The sequence below is a fragment of the Pocillopora damicornis genome, chromosome 1, assembly GCF_964200805.1.
Source record: "Pocillopora damicornis chromosome 1, jaPocDami1.2, whole genome shotgun sequence".
Lineage (NCBI taxonomy): Eukaryota > Metazoa > Cnidaria > Anthozoa > Scleractinia > Pocilloporidae > Pocillopora > Pocillopora damicornis.
The window spans coordinates 31,838,458-31,861,907 of record NC_142670.1 but is presented as its reverse complement, the minus strand read 5'-3'; the positions used below and the strand labels follow the sequence as shown (position 1 = coordinate 31,861,907).

Genomic DNA, 23,450 nt, shown 5'->3' with positions numbered 1-23,450 from the left:
GTGGACACTGGGAATTAATCCTTTGTTAAATTTCTCTTAACCCTACTTGCCTAAGATTTTGAAAAGAAACCACCGTGAGAAGAGGCAAGAAAAAAAAAACACCTATTACATGAAAACATGGTCGTGATCACTTAGCCCTAAGTGGAAGTCAATCAGAAAACTGGATCCAGTTCTCCGCCAATTTCGGTCCAGTTCTCTGTCAAATTGTTTCCCTTTTATGTAGATGGATTTGAAGCAAGAGATGGAAAGCTAGTTTATAACGAACTAAAAATGTCAAGTTCTCATATTAAGTTCCAACTTACTTGAAAGTTTTACTAATCACATCCAACGCGCCTTTGTATTCCACCATGGTCTAATGATTCTTTAGAAAAGTAAAATAATGCATAATAAATAGCAGCAGGAAACAATGAAAATAGAACGATTTACCATAAAAAGAAAACTTGCGTAAAGAGACCCAGATATATTCAATTGGTTTTGGCTAATTTTATGGGCACAGAATCAAAACTTTCGCGCCGTGAATGGAAAGAGAAAAAGAGGGTGAAAGCTATTGTTCCTTCATGAGATTTGAAATTCATCCATATTGTAGGGTTTCCCTAACCTTTTTTTCGTGCCCATTTGAACGTTAAAACATTTTTAAAGGACTTATTTCGGACTCAAGTTTCAATTCATACGGAAACGAAGCTACTTGGCGACGATTTTCACGCAAGAGAAAATCAACAACTACAAGATTTGCCACAGTCCGATTTTTCTCGTGTACCTTAAAGATTTGAGGAGCAATTCAATAACTATGAATTTTGTATATTGCAAATTAGGCCCATTGTTTGTTTTTGTAGTGATTCAACGCATGTTTTCATTTTGAGTGCGTCAACACACTATACGATTCTTATTCTAGGACTGTCGATCCTTCTATTTTCATTCATTAATAAGGTCGACTTTTCTTGTCAGTAAAGGGCTTTTGTGTTTATATGATAAACACAAATTACATGGCTGCTTGTAGATATGAAATTTCTCTTATTGTGTTCAAATCGACATCTCATCTCATAAGAAATCTTTCAAGTACACGGCGAAAATCGGCCGGTGGCAAATCTTTTAGTTGTTGATTTTCGTTCTCAGCCGGTTTGTAGCATTTTTAGAAAGGAAGGAGAAAAGGAAAAATAATAAAGTTACAGTTTATTTGTCATTTTTGTCTTAGTTGTCATGATGTGCATAGTCGTTCTTGATTTTGGATGATGTCGCGAGCATGTATGCAATATTACCTTCCAATATAAATGAAAGAAAAAATACAATTTAATTAAGGACGTTCAGGGGTTCTTTTCATCCATGTAATAAGAATGCAGGACTTCTTTTTGACGCTAGTAAATGCATGCTTTGTCAGGGACAAAACAGTGTGATTCCATTTTGTTTTTTTTCTTTCCTACGAGGTGCGTGCGTTTCATTTCATCATATAAGGATACCTCTAACTTTGCTTTTTATCTTAAGGCTGATGAAGATTCTATGAAAATTATCTGTGTTTTATTTATCCACAAGTTACGCTTTAGATACTCATACCATTCCAAAAATTTGCAACATTTTTTAATAGATTCCAATTTTTTTCAAGCTGTTACACTTAAACAGTGCATTTTTATTCTCAACAACAAACAGGAACAAGAAATTAATTATTAAGAGCATGAGAGATATTGACTATTGCGACAGTGACTACTGTCACAAGAAACAACCGCCGATGACAGCATCGTTTTCAGAGGGTTTTTATTTCTCATTAAAAACTCTGGAGGAAGCGTGCTACATGCCATAAAAGGTAAGCCAGTTTCCTTAGACGTTAGCAAGTTAAAATCTGAGAGTGATACATTCTATTTTCAAATGATTTCTTGGAAATAGTATGATATTTATTCCTTTCTGGGAAAAAAATATATTTCCGAAAATACTAAGATGGCATGATCCCCTTCTCCCGAGGTCATTGAAACTGGTGTCCTTGCAGCTATGTAATGGGATAAGATGTTGAAATTACGGTAATATATCTAATTCTATGACTAACAGAGAAAGGATCTTTTAAATCGATAGATTCCCGACGTGAGCCTTTCCTCGCTTTTTTCGAGTAATTTGTTCAAAGAGGATATGTTAATTGATGATGAACACTGTCTTTATCAAATCTCCAATTTTAAGTTTGCAATACAGCAGAAAACCTTTAAATGTTGAAATCTTGGGCAGAGAATGAGAAAAGTTTAAATTTTCTTTTTTTGTCGACTTTCTACAACTTTCCACGACTTCCTGCGTGATGCAAGGTTTGGAAAAGTTTGCTTCTTTAATGTTTCTTTAATGCTTGCTGCCTCTTGATCGAAGGAAACTTTATTATAATGCAATGGTCAAGCAGACAATGTTGTATGCCTCAGGCGTGTGGACATCCTGCTCTGTAGAAAATATTCGGAAAGTTTCAGGTTTCTGATACGAAAGCGAACAGCCTTCAACTTTTTAAACAATTAAGTTGGGCCCCTTTTTATGATGAAGCGAAAATAAATAGGTCAATCTTGGTATATAAGCGAATTTCTGGCGATTGCCCATCCTGTATGACTCAGGTGGTAATAAGAAATGTAGATGTTAATGAACGAACGAGCAGACATGGACAATTGAACCTTGTCTAGCCCCGATTCAAGCGAGAGTCAGAGGGAGGGAGGTCCTTCACAATATCGACTATCCGCCTCTGGAATAAAATCCCCAGCGAGATCAAAAACAAATAGAATCTTGTATGCCTCCAGAAATCCATATTAGAACATTTTGTGAATAGTTGTAAAGACTTAGATTATTTTATTAATCGGCCTTATCTTTACTCTGTTTTAATTTACTAGTAAGATAGTTTTTTTAACTTTTAAATTATAGTTGTATTTAAATAACTACTTATACAGTTAGTCCTTAATGTTTTTATGTAATACCATTAGTTTTTTAATTTGTTCTATTTACTGAGGGCCACTGGTTATTCAGTAAATCTACTGCTTTGTCTAGCCCTCGTTAAATAAAGTTGATGATGGTGATGATGGTGATAATGATGATGATGATGATGATGATGATGATGATGATGATGATAATGATGAAGATGATGATGATGATGATTATAATTATCATTGTTATTTTAGGTCAATCCGAAAATTGGATCCAGCACGAAAACAAACTGGGCTCAGGTCTCATCCAATTTCGGTATAGTTCTCTGTCAAATTGTTTCAAACAGGCAATACATGTACCTCCCTTTGATGTAGGTGGATTTGAGACTAGAGATGGAAAGCTAGTCTATAACGTACTAAAAAAATTTAGTTCTCATATCAAGATCCACCTTACCTGAAAATTTTACTAATCACATCCAACGCGCCTTTGTATTCCACTATCATGTGCTGATTCTTTAGAAAAGTAAAATGAATGAACAATAAATGACAACAGGAAACAGTAAATACAAAAAGATTCAGCAAAAGAGAATTGCGTTGAGACAGCTCCAGGTATATCCAATTGGTTTTGGCTAATTTCATGGGCACAGGGTCAAAACGTGCGTTCCCATAGCCTTCATGCTGTGCAAAAAATAACGATCGCAACCCTAGTCAAGTGAAACAAAAATGATACGAGCAAACTTCATGTTCCACCCAAATAGTAAACTCAGGTTAATCACTTTGATTTAAATTGCAATAAAACCATGAGTTGCAAAATCAGGTAAATCATAATTTACCGTTTGTTAAGTGTAAGATGCAAGATTCAGGACGAAGAAAATAACATACATGATGCTTCTTAGGGTACATATTGCAAGTTTCACCACAATATTCTGCATTTCCTCGAATATCAATTTCATAATTCTTCATATGCATGTATTTACTTCGTTTCCAGGCGCCACTGATCTTTGAAAAATAATTCCACACGAACTTTATTTCAACATTTTGATCCATACATAATTGCTAAAAAAAAACCAACGGACAAACAAACAAACAAACAAAAATCACGACTCAATTTATCGCCTGCCTAAATATAATATTCTTTACGACTTTGAAACGTCAATCGCTCTGACGAAGGGCTAACGCTCGATACGTCAGCTTTTTCACTCTTTACGATGTCCAATTTACATTTTCAACTTAATTGTTAAAACAAAATTACTTACTTATTATGTAACTGTATTATCGGAGTATCTTCATCTACGTTTTTAATGTTGATGTCTTAAACGCACTCAATTGATCATAGTTATGGAGAAATTGAAGTTAAAGTTAGAACAATTTGTATGGCCAAATCCCTGGGTCTAACTGTAGGTTAACACCGATAGAACCGTAATTTGCCAAAGCTAAAGTCTTTCCATGTAGCAAAACGGAAGACATCGAAAATGCGTTTATATGGCAGACATTAAAACGCGTGCTCACGTATTTTATTTGCTTCAAAAACTTCATTAGGTCCAGACTGACAGCTATTAACTTTGTTAACATACCATTTTCAATACAGAAAGGTCGGTTTCTACTACTTAATCTACTATTGAATGCAGGTGGTCGACTCGAAATTTGTGGGATACTAAAAGCATCAATATTGAGCTCCCTTGTCTTGAGAAAGCATGGAATTTTCAGCGTTACTAACATTGGCAGTCTGGACTGCATCGATAGCTTACTTGACGTCTGGTAAAGGTGAGTTGCAAACTGCGAATAATTTTCTATCCCTATCTTCATACTTCAGTGCGTGTTATCTTATTCCCATCACTCTTTATTACCTATTCATATATATATATGTATATATAGGAAGTCTGCAAGTCGATTTTCGCGTGGAACAGTGCTCAATACGTACGTATATATGTATATATATATATATATATATATATATATATATATATGCAGTTATATATATATATATATATATTTTTTTTTTTTTTTTTTTTTTTTTGGGCTGGTTCGCAACACTTGATGCACTGAGCTTATAACATTTCGTTATTTCAAAGCTAACAACCTGAGCACTTTTCTTTTTTAATTGGATGTCTCAAAAAAATAGCTTTATTGAACAGAAGGTTTGTCTAATTTTGAAAGTTTGTATATTTCCAAATTTAAAATTTATTAAAATATATATTATTCATTGTTCTTAAAACTCTGATGCTATGATCTATATTTTTCAACGGGAGAAAAGTTGTGTGGGTGGAGGTTATTCGTCATGAGAAAAAAAAAATGAATGAATGAAAACGATGAACAGATCGATGAGTTGTTTTAAGAAATCAAATGACGGAAATAAAGAGATTATTATATTGACCATTGCTAAGCAATTATAACAACCTACGTTGGCTGGCAAAAGTCAAAAATTAAAAATATCATTCTAGATTTGTACGTTTCGAAAACTTTCGAAAACGAATATAAATCTGCTCTTTGACGCAAGATAAGAATTTTTTTTAGCTTCAGTTTGCATGAATTTCCTCTGTTAATGATAACTGTTCAAAGAAAAGAGCCACAAGCGACCTCTTCAGTACGTTATACATTCCTTTAATAAACACTGAATAGTCACGCACCTGTTTATTTAAAGGAAAAAAAAAGCCCTTGAAGACCATTCCTGATCAAAGTTTTAACGATCCCTATATGAGAATTCAAATTAAGTTTTTTTTTTTTTTAACAGATTTATTGACCATTACACATGTTAAATACAGCAAATTAAACAGCCAAGAAAAAAAATGAAGTATATGTGCAAAGTGATTTAAAGTGATAAGGTCAAAAGGGAAGGTGCGAACAGGATGCGAGGACACATGCGAGGCACCTCCATTGCACTGATGACAACCACATCAAAAAATGCAAACACTGATTAACTTCCTAGTTAAAATTTCACGGGCTATTTCATGAGTTCGCCTTTCCTATCGGTATGATAGACTCAGGTAAAATTGGCGCAGCTTCTTGTATTCCCAAATTCATGTAAAACATTAAAAATTTTCCGTCAAGTTTCCGTACCTCAAAAACACTCAAATACTCAAATTAAGGTAGTTTTAAGTTATTATTTAAGTTGTAGAAAACGGCGAAGAAATTTACAAAGTTTTAAGATACATTTAACGAATTATTTTTTTTCTCATCAATTCTTTGTTTGACTTACGTTCTCGAAGTATTTGCCCTAACAAATTGCTGAGTTCCGAGAATTTTGGCTCTTAGAACTTTTTTTTCAAAATGTCATTTTTTTTTCGACGGAAAGTATGTACTATAATCATATTTCAATTTGCCTATTTTAGAGCGAGAGCGTGCAATGGTGTTTCCGGACTACTACTTCTTTGCTGAAAGACGACTGGTAAACCATATAATCGAAACAAGAAAAGTCAAGAACTTTGATGATTGTGAGCTTTTATGCTACCTGAACGATAATTGTGTCAGTCTTAACTTCAAAAAAGATCCTGACAATAATAAAACAGTTAACATCTGTGAACTAAATAACGCCACGCATCTGAAATATGACAGTGACTTGAAAACTGATGCCAATTTTTATTATCGTGGCTCGAAGGTGAGTTATAAATCGATTTTTCGAAATTTTCGCCTTGGAATAATATAAAAACAATGAGGAATGTTTATGCAAATTTGTGTGTATTCGATCATTTGGTATTTTGTTTTAACAACAACACAACAGCAAAAATATTTTATTCATACTTTTCAAGTACAACGAGAAGTAAAAAAAAAAAAAAAAGAGGAAAAAAACTACAAGTAAAAAAAGGAACGTATGAAGGAAACAATAATTAAGGCCAAACTAATTCACAAGGGAAGAAGTGTTTCTTCTTTCATTTAATCTCTCCATCTTTCTTTCGCTATTTTTTTTTCTCCTTCAGAACGCTTGTGACAAGAGTTTCCAGTGCCAAAATAACGCGACTTGCCAGTCTGGATTTACACTCAAGGGATATCGGTGCTTGTGTCCTCCTGGATTTAAGGGAGAACTTTGTGAAACGGGTACGAGTCTGAGTCAACACTTGAAATGACGTATATGTGAGACTTTTTCCTGATTTTCAATGCTGGTATGACAACTTTCCCTTAGCTGGTGAAAGTGGCGTGAATTTGTGTCATTGTATATTGAGCTGAATTTTTCCAAAATAACATATCTTAGTTTAGCTTAATGAACGTGTGTATTGTTTTCTTCGCTCGCTCTCGTTAGCAAAATGGCGAAAACAGTTATGGTTTGCACTCTTTAACACCGTAATTGCTTATGAGCGGCAATTTTTGCATAATTTTGATGGCCTATTTTGGGTTTTTTAAATTTGATTTAATAGACGTTGACGAATGTAAAGGAAACCACGCTTGTCACGAAAGTGCAAACTGCACCAACACCATTGGATCACACGTATGCGATTGTCAGCCTGGATATACTGGAAACGGACAAAATTGCACAGGTAGATTTTAAAAGATTTTTGTTTGAATAATAGAGAGGCCTTGACTGTGCTCTTTCCTGTTGTAAAGCACGCAGAAAGCGGCTAGAACAGAAAGAAGTTTAGAGAGAAACACGAGACGTAGTCGGGGAGGATATTTGTCTTTGCTCACTTTATTATCACGTGAATTACGGCGCTTGGCATGTTTAGAAACCTTAATTAGGATTTTCTGTTGCTACTTGCCGGCTCCCGTGTTCCGAAATTTCACTTTTAATTAACGAAAAAAGGTTGAGAGAAGTCCGGGAAATGGTCGAACATAGTACATTTTCTGAGAGGCGTGACAGCTTGAGCTCAGCACTAAGTTTTGTATTCTGATGAAGCAAGCTCTTTTAACCAATAGCAGCGTGCGTTATATCCGAACTTTATTGAAAAGCCCTTCCGAACCTGGCTGGAAAAGAGCAACTTGAACACCATAGTAATCGGCATTGCTAGAAAGTACGATCCCAGATGAATTGTTTTACACCGCCGTCAATTGTTGTTTTAATAACGTAAATTACGGCGCCTGATATGTTTACAAACCTTTGTTTGATTCTTCTGTTGCTACTTGCCGGCTCGCTTCAGTTCCGAAATTTCACTTTCAATTATCGGAAAAAAGCTAAAAAGAAGTCCCAGAAAAGGTCGAACATAGTACAATTGGCAGATTGCGTGACAGCTGTAGCTCATCTCTATGCTCTATACTCTCATAGAGCACGCTCTTTCAACCAATGACAGCGCGCGTTATATCCGAACTCTATTATAATAAAGTAACAGACCGCACTTTCTATCGGTTTACCAGCGTAGTAAACGTCTTCAGATGTTGGGAAACCATTCGAAAAAAAAGTAGATCAACCGCCTCCAGCTCGTTCTCACAAAATCCAGCGTGGATTATATCGCCAGTAAACTGAGAGAAAGAGCGATAAATAAAGGTTCTACAAGAACTGCGGTGCTGCGTCAGTGGGAGAGTGCAACAGGGTAATTTAGTATTATCAATTGAGTTGATGAGGTAAATTGGCCACCGTAAAGAGTGTTACAGCGAATGCTCGAAACGTCAGCTTTGAAACTCTTTACAAAGGCCAATTTGCATTGTCAACTCAGTTGATAAGGTAAGAAAAATAATGGGGAAGGAAAAAAATCCAAAAGAAATGGCAGGTTGAGTCCTGAAGGGATTGTATATTTTTCTCTGACCTTATCTGACCCTTTTCATAGAACGAATGGAAACCTTTAGGAGGCAGAGAGAAATTACACACTTCTGGGAAATAATTGTGTTACTACCGAATACCTCGGGGCTGGCATCGTTGTGCGGGAGCTGAGAATCAAAAATGTCTTAAACGCATTTGGTAGCATATAGTAGAGGTACATACAACTCAGACTTAAATGGGCGATTAAAGCAAAAGGAAACACGACTCTTTTTAATGCTATCAGTGATTGAGGGAGGGCTAACGCTCGAAACGTCAGCTTTTTTACCCTTTACGGTGGCAAATTTACCTTTTCAACCCGGTTGTTAACACTAAATTACCTGCTATAATTATCAAAACCTGGGTGATGCCTATATTAAGAGTAGTTACGCTACACCGCAATTTGGTCCAGTGTTTTGTGACGACCTATCCCCCAAGGGATGGTACGTTTTGTGGGAGCAGCAGGAACAAGCCAGTTGTTTCAGAGCCGATAGCTTGATAAACTGAAATACTCGTGATAAAATATACGTTTCAAATATCTAATTCGTGGAACACAAAAAGAGAAAAAATTGTTTTGTTATGTATGATTATCAAAGTAATCACTCGACTGAGAGTCCGCTCATTTTTAAAGTGACAAACATGATGAAGTGCAAATATATATGTGGTTTCCTCAGATATTGACGAATGTAAAGGAAATCACTCTTGTCACGTGAATGCTACCTGCACGAACACCAACGGATCCTATCTTTGTGAATGCTATCCTGGATTTAATGGAAATGGTCAAAGCTGCACAGGTGAATTTAATCTCTTTGCTATAATATTTAGAATATTCCTGCTCGAATATAACCTGAAGCTGCTGAGGTGGCCATATTATTAGTTTCTCATATGTAAACGATACCGGTTGTGCCCTAAGTCTGCCTACAGCTGTCCTTTAATGCATTATCTGAAAAAGAAGGAGTTCAAATTCGGATCCTGATGAGTTTATCTAGATCTCCAATATCACTGTTTTAGTCTCAAAGCCTTAAAGTAGTTAAAGACATGCGAGTTACAATGTTTAATTCTTTTTCGCCTAAAAACACTGTAGGTACATTTATTAAGCAATTGCTATCTACAATCGAGTGAATGAATAACAGACCACTAATAACTTGCATGTTATATCTGTGGATCCATAGCATTAAATAAAGCAATTTTAGCAGGAACTATTGTCCTACCAGTGCTAAGTTTTGTTTTTTTAAGCAGCATTACCCATCCATGCTTATGCACGGAGTTGCCATGATAATCATCCGGTTTGTCTCAGAGCCTTGATGTTAGGAGATATAAAAAAGAACATTGGAAAGGAGAATATAACATCTAAGTTGCACGTTTCAAAAATCAAGCTCGTTAAAGACAAAGAAAGAGAAAGCTTTCGCTTATTATCTGAAATGATTAAAGTAATTACAAATCGTTAGACGACAAAAATAAAGTGCAAAATGTATTTACGGTTTCTCAGATATTAGAGTGGTTTAGCAAGAGGACGGGAACGTCATTTCAGAACAGGAAAGCGCGCGGACAATCTGGACACGACTCTATTTCGACTTCCGGTGTTAGCGTTGCCGTTCTCCCCATCAAGTTCAGGACGTCATTTCGCTGAGTTTGAGTGCATTTCATTCGTTCATGGTTAAACGGGAACTCATTGTAAACAACTCCATCGTTGGGTCGCTTGATCTCTACATGTTTCGCCATGACTCCTGCTTAAAAGAGATGTACTGTCATGATTGAGAAGAATATTCAGTAAACAAGGGAAAAAACGGCGACGATTTCAATTCCAAATTATACTTTACAAAATTATGAAGAAAAACGAGTAGTGCTGAAATCTAGAAGCACGAAACGAAATGACAGCGATACAAATCATAGAAAAAAAAATTTTTAGTGGGCTTCAAAATTTGATAGATGAATCTGCAGACTCGAGACTTAACTGAAATGAACTAATTTCAAAGTTTAATCGCCCATGTGGATTCATATTAACAACTCACTTGTAGTAAACTATCCTCGGTTTGTGCTTGTCGTTACACTCTCAAAGAGGATAATTTCGTTGCCCTTCAAGTGGTCTATGAAACCGAAAATTCAAGGCTGATAATGATCCGAAAGAGCCAAGGTTAGGATATTCAAGAACAAATATAACGTGGACGGTTCGTTGAAACGACTGCTAAGTCACTTTTCAACACAACGCGACGGTGTTCTCGACCCAGTTTTTTCTCGGCATTTTTGCTGCACGCGCCGTTCTGAAATGACCTTCCCGTCCTCTTGCTAAACCACTCTATTAACGAGTATAGAGGAAATCATTCATATTACGTGAATGCTACATGCATGAATACCCTTGGATCACATGTATATGAATGTCACCCTGGATATGCTGGAAATGAACAAAACTGCACAGGCGAATTTAATCTCTTTCCGAAATATCCATGACATAATTGACTCCAGCGCCGCACCATTCAGCCGCGTTCACTCATAACTCGTAATATAAGCAGCGGTTTTTCATGAAGGCGATGAAATTTTTATTTTGTTTCCCGCATTGAAAGTAGCAGTAAATTCCTGCGAGTTGACTTTCCTCCGAAATTCACATCGAGGAAGCATAATTTTATGCTACCTTGTGCACAAAAACGAATCGTTTTTTGATTATGTTTTAAGTGATTTAACAACCTTAAACGAACTTTTACATGATGCAGACATGAAACTCTCCGTGGAACTAAAAAACCTTCAGGAATCCCAAACCTTTAAAGATTTCCTAATAATAATAATAATAATAATGATAATAATAATAGCAGCTATGATCCTTATTTGACTTATGCAAACCGATGAATGAGTTGCCAGCAATCGGATCCTTGTGTTTTCGCAAAGATATCTGGGAACGCAACGGGGCAAACATTACAACTCTCTAGAAATAAATGTATGGCGAAAGGCTGTTTCGAGGTCCAAAGAAACGTTTACGAAGAGAGATCACCGCTTTTTTTTGCCCCTGCTTTATCATAATTGGAGTGGGTAACGTTGATTCAAGGGAAGCGTAAGTTGTGTTTGAACAACCATGAAATATGAAGTAAAATGAGCCGATTGACTTTTCACCATGCGCACGGTTTATTGTGAAATTGACATCGTGTTCTGGTTTCGAAATTTGGACGTATTAGTCTTCTCAGTTTTGTTTACGTGTGTTAAGTCTACTTATAGCCTCTAGCTTTTTTCTTGGCTTGGTAATACAAAAGAGCGCTACAACGCTACCTTGAAGCAGCAGGAGATCGAAATGGTGTGCTTGGGCATTGATTAATAATATCGCGATACATATCTGTTATTAACCGGCTAAGGATCGGTCTGCATGGTGAAAAACTGTGACCGAGGTCTTGAAAATGCTTCCCGAGGCCGTCGGGCAGCATTTTCAAGGCCAAGGTCACAGTTTTTCACCATACGGACCGACCCTTAGCCGGTAAATAATTTTTTTTTAAAACTTAACGAAACACATTCTGAAAGAACCCGAATGATTTAGGGCTATAAATACGGCAAGATCTTCCATAAACTGAACAATTTCTGAGCGAGTAAATGGTAGTTAAAGTAAAGGTGATACAAATTAAGGAGAGATGCTTCACTGAAACATTTTCACTTGCGTAAATAAAGGTGATTTAAAAGGCTTCCAAACAAAGTTTATAACATTATTTTTACAGGTATCTGTGCTAATAGACAGAGAGTCATTGCACACTCCTGGGACTTAATTGTGTTACTACCAAATACCTCTGGGCTAGTATTGTTGTTTGGGAACTGGAGATCAAAAATGTCTTAAACGCGTTTGGTAGCTTCCAATTAAGGTACAAAGAACTACAGGCTTTGATGGGCGATTAAAACAAGAGTTCACATAACTCTATATAATGCTATCATTTCATTTTAGTTCCTATTTGCATCATCACTGTCCAATCCAAATTCTTCTTTAAATTTTACTTAACGCATAGTTGTTCTTGTAAAACATTAATCCCATCTAGTTGTTGTCGAACTGATTGACTTGAAAAATGTCAACAAAAAATGTTATCTTTGTTACTACAACCTTTTTATAATGTTTATTTCATTTACTAGCCGACCCATGTTATAATTATCAAAACCTGAGTGATGCCAATAGAAAGAGCAGTTACGTTACACCGGAAAATGGACCATATTTGTGTGACAACTCACTACACGAGGGATGGTATCGTTTTGTGGGGGCTGCAGGAACAAGAATGCCCACAACACCTGTGCCAGCATACAGATGTGGTACAGACTGGCCAGGTTGGTTGGATGGTGCTCATCCTACAGTGGAAGATGGTGAAGTTTTCAGGGAGGTCTGCTTTAGTGTTCGCTCTACTAGTTGCCGATACACAAAAAATATATTTGTAAAAAACTGTGGATCCTACTTTATCTACAAACTTTTAAAGCCACGAAGTTGTCCCTCACGCTACTGTAGTGCAGACTGAATGTGAAGCAAATATACTTCGCGTAGTAAGAGAACACATGACATGACATGTAAGGTATTCAACCTTTCTTCTCTGTCGTAAACATTATCATCAGATTTTAACTTTGGTGGCAAACAGGTACTTATCTCATTAATGATAATTCTCATCAGATAGCCTCTGTCATCAAAGAGAATAGCCACAAGTATCTTTAAGTAATCTTCCAATAAAATCTGCAAGACACAAACTCTCAAGCTTAAGGTTTTTGAGCCTTTTATTTATGTATTTTTTTTTTCGTTTTTTTTTCATCCTTCAATTGCTGTAATAATAAACCGTGATTATTTTAGCGTATGTCCGTGGAATACAAACAGGCGTATCTTACGTTATAGGCGTAGAAAAAAAAGCGATGACAGTCAAAATCTGATGTCCTTTGAAATTATATAAAGTTAACGTATTAATAGTGACTCAGTATTTTGAAACATTGAACAAATTTCCAGAAACACAGTAAGCAAATTCAATGGTTTAGCCTGCGTAACCGTGTGTTAAATGTGTCCGAATCGACCAGAATTCATTTGAAATTAATGGATCGCTTACATCTCACGCTTATTTTGAATCCAAGTTAAAGATCTTGACGCAATGACTTCAAAGTGTAACTATAAAGCTTATTTAACTGAGAGCACGGGCACCTCATTCATTCAAGACGAAATTTGTTAAAATACTTTTATAGATTTTAAAAGTTGACCTGTTTTACTACGGTTAATGTTTGCCGACAACATTAATACGCTAAAAGAAAGGTATTCAGAACTGCAATGTGTTAAAAACAAGTATTTAGAGCAGCATAGGTAAACACAAGTTGTAAACAACTTTCTACATCGTTTAAGTACATCACCAAAAACATTTTACAGGAATGTTAGATTTGAAATCAAAATCACAGTTTCTCTCGGCGAAGTTTTCCTTTTATATAATGCAAACATATTCAAAGAATCCTATGAAAAACAGTAAGCGCAGAAAAGAAACCCACTCTCACCGTAACCCCCAAAGGCTACTGCCTGATATTTCAATGTTCTAACTAAGACTAGTCTTCCAATCATTTGATTTTCATTTGTCTCTAATTTACAATAAGAGACCTGAACACAAAGCAAATGAGGCAAAGCAAGGCGAGTTTCTTGACAACGTATCAAAATAGACTCTTCAAAGCAAAGTGATATGAGCTGGGTCAATTGTGGCTCAGCTTCTTGAGTGGTGTAAATAAATTATCTCATTATTTAACAAAAACTGTGTATCTCTTTGTAAATAAATTTAACTTACACGGACTATTTTTAGCTGAGTTTCATAACACGAACACGAGTAAGCGTTAAGGGCAGTGTAGTCCATGGGTCGGAGTAGGTTCTCGATACCACTCATCTGATAGCGATCTCGAAAGAGTGGCTTTCACCGTTTTTTACTGAAGTTAATGTCAATAACCAGGGAAAAATAACAACAACAACAAGGAAATGTTGCAGTGAAGTAAAAACAGAGCCATAAATAAAAACTGGGTTTAACTTTACATCGCAACGATTCAGTAACAAATGGAGAAAGTTATTGAAAAAGATTTTAACGTAAGGAACAGAAAAAGGAAAATAAGGTAATTTTTAACTTAATATTGAACATTTTTCTTGATTAATTGCAAGTAGTTTTCACACGTAATGTTTGAATTATGAAGTTAATAGTAATAAAAAAAAATTGCAAAAAGGCATCTCTTGTAGTTCATGCCTTTGGTAGTGCTAAGGGGATGTACATAAATTTGATACCCGTATGGGACAAGGGACAAAGGGGAGGGGGAAGGTTCTTTATATAAGAACAATGGGAGAAATCATTGTTACCCTTAGGACCTGATAGTAATAATGGATACCTTTTGCATTGATGTACCAAAATTGCTCTGAAAAAAATTCATAATCACATTCCGCTGGTAAATGAAGTTATCGATAAAATGTGTAAACGCACTGGGCGGTTAACTTCGCTCGGTTAATATATTTTTTTCCATAAATGAATCAGTCGGAACTGTTGCAGAATAAAGTCTGGTAATAAAACCAGGTGCTGTAGTGTTGCCCATCGTCTCCCGTTGCCGGATTCCATCATTTATCCTGTCGATGTCATCTGTCCGGCAGAAGGAAGTGAATAACGTTTTCGTACACCACAAATGTAAGTGCACATGCTGGCGTTACTCTAAAAAGAAACAAAATCAACAACAATCAAACGCACAATACACAGTAAAATCGACAATGAACGTTTTACATATATTACAGTTTCAGGATTTCTTCTAAAGCGCTCCTTTGCTGGATTTCCAAAAACAAAAAAACCGCTAAAACTTACACTAACATATCAGGTGGGGCACAAACATTCGTGATAACGATAAGTATCTTAATAATTTCACAGTATTCGAACATGTAACTGACGAAAACAATGACATGACACCTACTCCAAATTTTATAGCCTCTTAATGTATCTGCCTGTCTCTTCTTCCCAGTTTCTCATAGACTAGAGGGTGCAAATAAGTTCAAACACCTTATGGGGGTACCCCATCTCTTAAGACCCTTTCCTTTACAAAGCGCTACCTAAAATTAAAGATGAGAGCCCACTAAGCTCTATTGGCCAATTCTAGATTATACATTGCGGTTTAACACATAAAACTAACTAGCAAATCTACTTGTATCATCAAATTTATTTTTAACATTTTGCCTTACCTGAGGACACTGGGAATTAATCCTTTATAAAATCCTGTTACTCCTTCATGCCTAATATTTTGAAAAGAACCTGCCGTGAGGAGAGGCCAGAAAAAGAAGAATACCTTCTTTCATAAATATGTGGACTTTACCACTAAGCCGTAAGTCAATCCGAAATTGGATCCAGTTCTCAAACAAGCTGGTTTCAGTTCTCCGCCAATTTTGGTCCAGTTCTTTGTCAAATTGTTTCAAACGGGCAAAACATGTACCTCTCTTTAATGTAGAGGGTTTGAACTGAATAGAGATGGAAAGCTAGTCTATAACGTATCGAAAACTTTAAGTCCTCATGTCAAGTTCCAACTTACCTGAAAGTCTTACTAATCACATCCAACGCGCCTTTGTATTCCACCATCGTGTACTGATTCTTTAGAAAAGTAAAATTCATGAACAATAAATGACAGCAGGAAACAGTAAATACTGAACTATTTAACAAAACAGACTTGCTTAGAGACAGCTCCAGATATATTCAATTGGTGTTAGCTAATTTTATGGGCACAGGATCAAAACTTTCGCGCCGTGCGTTCTCATAACCATCTTGGATCCGTGTTTCTTAAGAGAAATAGAGAGAGTGAAAGAGGGTGAAAGCTACTCTCCCTCGTGAGATTTGGTATTTATCCACATTGTAGGGTTTCCCTGGCCTCTTGTTGGTGTCCATTTGAACCACTGGGGGGGGGGGGGGGGGGGGAGAAATGTGTGGGGCTAACGAATCTTTTCCCAAGGAACCGACACAATGACCTAGCTGAGGCTCGAGGCTCGAGCACAGGCCACATCAACCTGGAGTCCAGTAAACCAACCGATGAGATAACCGGCCTGAAAACTAAAAACAGCCTTAAACTACAAGTTTATTTCAAGATAATAGCATACAAAAGTAAAACGAAATCTAAATCTATGTCAAAAGGTTAATAATTTGCTAATGAATCTCCCATTCTAACCTGAAGTCTTGCTCTAACCACTTGATAAGGATATGTCGCTGTTGCAGCGAAAATTTTCGACAGTGAAGCCATTACAAGGTACTCAGTTGAACTCTGACGAAAATGAAAGTTAGCAAAATGTAAATTTGTGAGAAAAACACTTTATATAAAAAAAATAACTACTATATTTTCAGCACTTCAGAGTGATTCCCAAGATAACCCACGGTTACATAATAATAACCGTCATCCTATTAGTACCTTCCTACCAGCCACATGTACAACAAAGGTAATAAAGGTTGTCGTTTGGACGTCAGTTGTAGCTTCAAAATGCTAAGGCTCGTCATGGACTACTCAAGATGAGAAGCCAAAAACGCCCCCCACCCTTCCCTCTCTCGTGTTCTCCCTTTACATTCGCCACTGGCTATTACACGTGTTCGTGTTGACCCTTTACACCCTATCATCAGTATCCATATTCTCCATACTGTTCTCTGTACATTTCCAAAGATACTAACAAGGAGAATTTCTTAAACAGTCAAGAACTTTTTCGGTGGCTGAATATTTCCTCTATTCTCATGACCTCCATGTGTGATTCAGAGGTGATATTGTAAGGAGAAGTTAGATGTCAGTCAATCTTGGGGGGGGGGGGGGGGGGCAAAGGGTTGATTCTTATCAATTAATCCTTCTGGGTGGAGAGGGGAGTTGAGAGAAAAGTTTCGTTCCAGTAAATGACAACACTTCAATCATCCACCCTAAGCTATGAACATGATCAGAGCACTTCACATGTTTTGGATTAAATCCAAGGTTTCTTGTTTGCTAACTCGGTTGAATTTGTGAGCTTTAACACGTATACAATCAACTATACAAACACATGCAGACAGTATTCACCAGCTTCTTGTTGATTGGTGTTCCAAAATATTGACTGTAGCCTTTCTTCAGCTCCTCATAGGCCATGAATTGCAGTGCTCCATGTGATACGCCAAAAATACCTGGAATGTAACCCTGGTCAAGTAAAATATAATGATATGAGCAAACTTCATGTTCCATCCAAACACATAAACTCAGGTTAATCACACACAATGTCATTATCTTAGCGACACCAAGTTGGCAAGGCCTTCAATAAGGCTGAAATAGCTTTGTATGGTTGCTGACTCTAAGACTGATGTTTATGCTTCTCTTTTGTTTTTGCTCTTTCCTTCCCTATTTCTCTTTTTGATTGTTTCCCTCCTTTTTCTAAGGAAGTTTAAAAACCACTGTTGGCTTAGCGCATATGCAGTGACCAAAACATACTAACTACAATATCAAAATGTTTTACATAAATAGACAAAAGTGAATATCAAAGACATATTTGTGATTGCATCATGCAAACCTACACCTGTAAGATAGGTGGATGGATCTCCTATGCACATATAAAAACTAAAGATCCTATATATACTTTTTAATTCCTTTACTGTAGTACATTTTATTCCATTTTTTTCTTAAGCCCAAGGTATTAACGTACACATAGTGCAGTACACACTGCTGGTGACTTTTTGGACTTGACTGACTTTACTAGAGACCAATACCCTGCATACTTCACAACAAGTCCAGTACACACAGTCAAAATTACTGTATCTTAATTTTTAACTTGATCAGTCAATCAAAAAGCTGTCAACAGATACATATCAAGGTTACCTTGTATAAACCTCTCAACCCCTCATGTCTCCACAACTTTAACAGAGCATCTGTAGAGAACAAGGAGTACAAAATAAGTCATGCATCTGGATTTCATTTATATGGGGAGTTGGTGAGCTCAATTACATATACCAGCACCTTGACTCAGGTTCAATTCCCTCACAGTGAAATTGTGATTGAGAAAAGGATCAAACAATTTATTATTCAGTGCTGAATCAAACTTTAGGCTTATGAATAACTAGAAGACATAATCACAAAGTTGAAAGGGCTCTTGATTTTTAACTACGTTCTCCTCATAAGTGGCAAGTTCGAAATTTATCAAGAACAGTAAGGGTGCAAAGGGTTCACTTTTCTTTCCTCTCTCTTGGGTAAAAAGGAGTCATTCATCTTTGCAAAAAAAATGTCTTACCAAACATTCCTTTGTACTGTGGTGTTTGTGTTTTTCCTGCAAGGGGATCAGAGTACTGGAGACATAGGCGAGTTTTCACCACCCATATTGGGTTTGTGACTGACAAAGTCCCTATTCCTAGTGATAAAAAGAACACATTCCATTAGGCACAAAAGCTGACTAAGTGCAAATACTATACAATGTACAATTTAAAAAAAAGGTTTACAGCTAACATTTACAAGGATATTTAGCATGTTGGTTTTTTTCATTGACCCTTTAACCACCAAGATCTGATTGTGAATTCTTCCCTCTAACCCCTACACATTTCCTTGTAAATAAGGGATGAGAATTTGGTGTAAGATTAGGATGTGTTTGTGTATTCTTATAACCTGTTTGCCGGCTAATGTAAGGATATTATGGGGAGAAGTTATATGTTGATCACTACTGAGAGTAAGGGGTTAAGCTAAGGAGGACAAGTTTGAGTTATGGAGGAAGGAGTAGGGGGAGGGAGGAGGGCAAAGGGGGAGGGGGAAGGAGGGGGAAGGAGGAGGGGAAAGGAGGAGGGGGAAGGGGGAGGGGGAAGGAGGAGGGGGAAGGAGGAGGGGAAAGGAGGAGGGGGAAGGAGGAGGGGGAAGGGGGAGGGGGAAGGAGGAGGGGAAAGGGGAAGGGGGAAGGAGGAGGGGGAAGGAGGAGGGGAAAGGGGGAGGGGGAAGGAGGAGGGCAAAGGGGGAGGGGGAGGGGGAGGGGGAAGGAGGAGGGGAAAGGGGGAGGGGGAAGGAGGAGGGGGAAGGAGGAGGGGAAAGGGGGAGGGGGAAGGAGGAGGGGGAAGGAGGAGGGGGAAGGAGGAGGGCAAAGGGGGAGGGCAAAGGGGGAGGGGGAAGGAGGAGGGGAAAGGAGGAGGGGGAAGGAGGAGGGGGAAGGAGGAGGGGGAAGGAGGAGGGGAAAGGAGGAGGGGGAAGGAGGAGGGCAAAGGGGGAGGGGGAAGGAGGAGGGGGAAGGAGGAGGGGAAAGGAGGAGGGCAAAGGGGGAGGGGGAAGGAGGAGGGGGAAGGAGGAGGGGAAAGGAGGAGGGGGAAGGAGGAGGGGAAAGGAGGAGGGGGAAGGGGGAGGGGGAAGGAGGAGGGGAAAGGAGGAGGGGGAAGGAGCAAAATAACCAAAATAACCAAAAACAGGGGGAAAGCTGAGAAGAAAAGGAAAAGCCTGCCACTGTGACCAGAAATTTAACTGACCAACATTCCTTCACAAACTATATTGTACATGGTATTGTACATAGTATTGACTGTGACATTGTCATTGGTCAGTTACAAGTAAATAAAACTGATTGATAAGAACAGATTGATCAGTGGTAAATTCTGAGAACTTACACGTAACAGATCAAATAAAACAGGAGTGGCTCTCAAAAAAACTGAAATTCCCTCAAACGAACTGATTTGGTTTTTTGATTTGCTTTTTAATAATTTTCACAGAATAGCCACCTCAAAGCCCATGTCACCTTAAGGATTCTCTTTACAGCTGTATAATTATGTACGCTTAGCAACAATTTTAGTAAAAATTTCCAAGTGCCTTTCCACACCAGGAGAACTGTTATTTCTTTTCTCTCTTTTTGCAGATCCTTCCTTTTAGTGGAGTTTGGGTGAACAATCTCTTGCACTATGTCAAAAGTTAGTACATAGAGACAACCCACACTGCAGGTTTCATTTTCAAACAGACTGCAAATGCTGATGCTTGCCTCAAAGGAATAGAAAATACTGTTTCAGCTTAAAACAAAAAGTGCCTCATTTATCAGAATACATAGCTCTAACAAACTTGCACTACCTCAACTCTAGAGACAAAATGGTAAACCGCAGTATTTGTTATGACTGGAGCTACCTGTGGCTCCAACTATAACACTAAAATCCCTCACCTGCCACAGCTCCTGCTATCAGATGCCTCTCAAACCCTAAAGGCTTATCACTATCTTTCTGCATCCATGCTTTTAAAATGTTGTAACTGTGTTAATGAAAAATAATAATAATAATCAAATCTGAGCTGCGCATTTAAAAAGAAAACATTTCTTTGGTGAAATAATACTCTAAAGACTTTGAGAGTGAGGTAAGTTTATGGAATTTTGTTTGTGCTCAAGTATTTACCTGAAAAAGTACAGACCCCACGCTGATCCATTTCCCCAAACATTAGGTGTCACACCCTGTTTGTGAAAAGACAAAAAAATATATTATCTTCCAGGCAAAAAAAAAAACATTTGAGAGTCTCGTCACACCATAGTTAGGTTAGATAACACTTGGAAAACTGTGGATTTAGTATGATAAAATTAATAAACTTTGTCTATTTTTCTCATCACATGCAGGGCAAAATTACTGAATGCTGATAGGCTGAGACAGAGGGCATTTTTTTCCCCAAATTGCCCTCATCACTCCACGACTCAGGCAATTTTGGAAAAACTTTAAAAATATGCATGAAATTAATTTTTAATTGCCTTCAGGCCCATGCGATTACATATCCACAGAGGACTCAGATGGAAGGAAAGAATGTTTGTGATGAATGCATGTTAGTGGATTACTCAGTCAAAGATACATTAAATACAATTGAGTCTGGACACAAGGAAAACAGTTTTCCCATGGGTAAAGATTGCAACTACACACTCAAAACTGGAAGGACCTAACTTAGAGATTAATTTATGTATGAAAGTGACACCCACAATTTTTATAAGGCACAAATTAAAGAGAATAAACACAACACATCCCAGTGATTTCATGTCAAATTAATTTTTGTTTAGGATTAACTGCACTCGGGGCGCACTTCAAATCCTCATTTCCCATCCAAAAGAAACCTGCTGCTAATCACATTCAGGCAGCAAGGATCAAGAAAACATGCCTTCATGATCCATGAGCAAATTATCTCTTATCATTAAGTAGGAGTGCCTCTATCTCAGCCAATTAGTATCTAGTAGTTGTTAACCTCATATATGATAAATTATAGAAATGCATGTTTGGACATAGAAAATATATAGAACAATGTATTGCGAGTATTGCAATACTTTTTACAAATCAAAGTACCTGATATAATCCTTTTAAGCCAGCTGTTCTCACAATTGACTTCACTGCATCAGTAAGTCCTCTGTAAGCTGGTAACTTTCCACTTCCATCATTAACTGAGAAATAATAATATTGGTAATATCTTTCTGGCAAATGTTTCATGCATGTATGCTCTCTGATACTATATCACAACGAAGGTATTTTTAAATTAGATGTCAAACAACACGTCACTAACACGTCACGTCCGTGTGAACTTTAACACATCACTAAGTTTAAACAACGAGAGTTTTCAGTTAACGAAACTGAGAGTTTCAAAGAGTTGCAAAAAACATTCCAAATGTTCCTAACTGGATTATTGTGGATCACTTCCTTTTTTGAATGGTTCTAAAGTAAGCGAAAGACAAATACAAGTAGTCTTGTATGTGATGGAAGTTTCGATTATTTCATCTCACAGTTTCGGGTCAAATTATACTACAAAAATGTATGAAATTTACTGTATTGAAAGAGGTGCAAACATTTATGAAATAGTTGTATTAGTGCCGGAATAAATTCACACATATATGTTTTGCATAACGATTAACGCTCAAGTTAATTTATTAAACTTAAACTATTAAAGTAACCTCGCCACTTACAATTCTAACGTCACGATGAGTCGATGGTGATTTCCGAATTCGGCGGAAGGCAGCTTCGTTAGTGAATGGAGGGTATCTAAAACCTGGTGTGTCTATTGTAAGATGTTATATTTATTACCCAATCTTACCTTGGAATCTTATTTTAATCAGGTCCAACGGATGCAGCACAAGAGTTGACGTAACTCCTCCAGACACGCCAGCGATAAGATGCTCGTAGCGAATAAACCGAGTGATTGAAGGCGTTTTTGAAGTTGCTGGACGGTCTGGAATTGCCTGTTGCTCGCTCATGTTGTTATAAGTTGAATGTGTACTTTCAACTCATTATTACGTGCAAGAAAACCAATGTTTTGTCATACTATCACAGTCGTAATTATTTCATCAGCTTCGTCCGCCATGTTGAAGAAAGTGTTTACCAGGTTCCCACTGCCTATATTGACCGATGAAAGTTAGTACTGGATAGTGCACAACTAGGTTCAATCATGCGTGCATTGCCTCTAATGACTAGGATGACAATTTCTGCGTAGCTTATCGAACGTCACTCACAACAACCGACAACATATGTCCTTCTCAGGGCTACATTGGACTGGGACGATCAGATACGCATTTGTTGCATATCTTTTCTCTAAAGTCCTGTTCATTGAAATGATCTTATTTCAAATAATGATTCATTGAGTTTCCTTCAATGGCGCCTCACTAAAGCAAGAATCTAGGGATTTATTTATTACTTACGGAATAAATAACTATATTTTAAAACGAATGAGTCTCCTTCATGAGTAGTTTATGAAGACATTTTAACATAAATAGAAAAATGCAAATACAATTTCTGTTGTTCTTGCTGTATTGACTCTTTACTTCCAAAAGTGATAAATGTATAATTCCCTCTTCTCTTATTTCAAGCTATAAAAGTATCACAAGACGAGAGCCTCCCACCTTCCCGCCGGTGCTCGGGCCCGATAACAACTTGTGTAATCTCGATACAAGTAAATAGCAGCCACAAGGGAAAACTGTGAATCATATCTTTGGTGATAAACAGACAAGCGCAAGTCGTAGGAGGATCTCAATGGGGTGATGGCTTTTATTG

General features: G+C 37.3%; 2 protein-coding genes and 1 long non-coding RNA gene across 3 annotated transcripts; 2 read left to right on the top strand and 1 right to left on the bottom strand.

The window, feature by feature from the left end:
- The first annotated feature begins 3,544 nt into the window (after positions 1-3,544).
- Positions 3,545-14,707, top strand: LOC149053323 (uromodulin-like). The gene is made up of 6 exons (XM_089190562.1): positions 3,545-4,634; positions 6,200-6,465; positions 6,785-6,902; positions 7,220-7,339; positions 9,204-9,323; positions 12,625-14,707. Exons 1-6 carry the CDS (start codon positions 4,565-4,567, stop codon positions 12,996-12,998), a joined length of 1,068 nt encoding a protein of 355 aa, XP_089046688.1. The 5' UTR covers positions 3,545-4,564; the 3' UTR covers positions 12,999-14,707.
- On the bottom strand, positions 13,231-22,657 carry LOC149053322 (solute carrier family 25 member 32-like). The gene is made up of 11 exons (XM_089190569.1): positions 22,498-22,657; positions 21,759-21,853; positions 20,835-20,890; positions 20,609-20,694; positions 18,728-18,844; positions 18,319-18,368; positions 17,533-17,646; positions 16,669-16,761; positions 16,042-16,100; positions 15,698-15,748; positions 13,231-15,179 (listed from the first exon to the last, which is right to left on the bottom strand). Exons 1-11 carry the CDS (start codon positions 22,655-22,657, stop codon positions 15,107-15,109), a joined length of 954 nt encoding a protein of 317 aa, XP_089046695.1. The 3' UTR covers positions 13,231-15,106.
- LOC149053321 (uncharacterized) lies at positions 21,897-23,189 on the top strand. Its single transcript, XR_016181995.1, has 2 exons — positions 21,897-22,126; positions 22,520-23,189. It is a non-coding gene; the product is annotated as an uncharacterized LOC149053321 (long non-coding RNA).
- Positions 23,190-23,450: the final 261 nt, after the last annotated feature.

Bases quoted from the DNA above. Each gene is read 5' to 3' on its own strand.
- LOC149053323 (XM_089190562.1), top strand. From the start codon at position 4,565: ATGGAATTTTCAGCGTTACTAACATTGGCAGTCTGGACTGCATCGATA. The intron at 6,903-7,219 runs GTACGAGTCTGA...TTGATTTAATAG, and splicing joins GGGAGAACTTTGTGAAACGG to ACGTTGACGAATGTAAAGGA. The intron at 9,324-12,624 runs GTGAATTTAATC...TTCATTTACTAG, and splicing joins AAATGGTCAAAGCTGCACAG to CCGACCCATGTTATAATTAT.
- LOC149053322 (XM_089190569.1), bottom strand. From the start codon at position 22,657: ATGAGCGAGCAACAGGCAATTCCAGACCGTCCAGCAACTTCAAAAACG. The intron at 16,762-17,532 runs GTGAATACTGTC...CATTTTCGTCAG, and splicing joins CACCAATCAACAAGAAGCTG to AGTTCAACTGAGTACCTTGT. The intron at 16,101-16,668 runs GTTAGAATGGGA...ACTTTTCTAAAG, and splicing joins TGGTTAGAGCAAGACTTCAG to AATCAGTACACGATGGTGGA.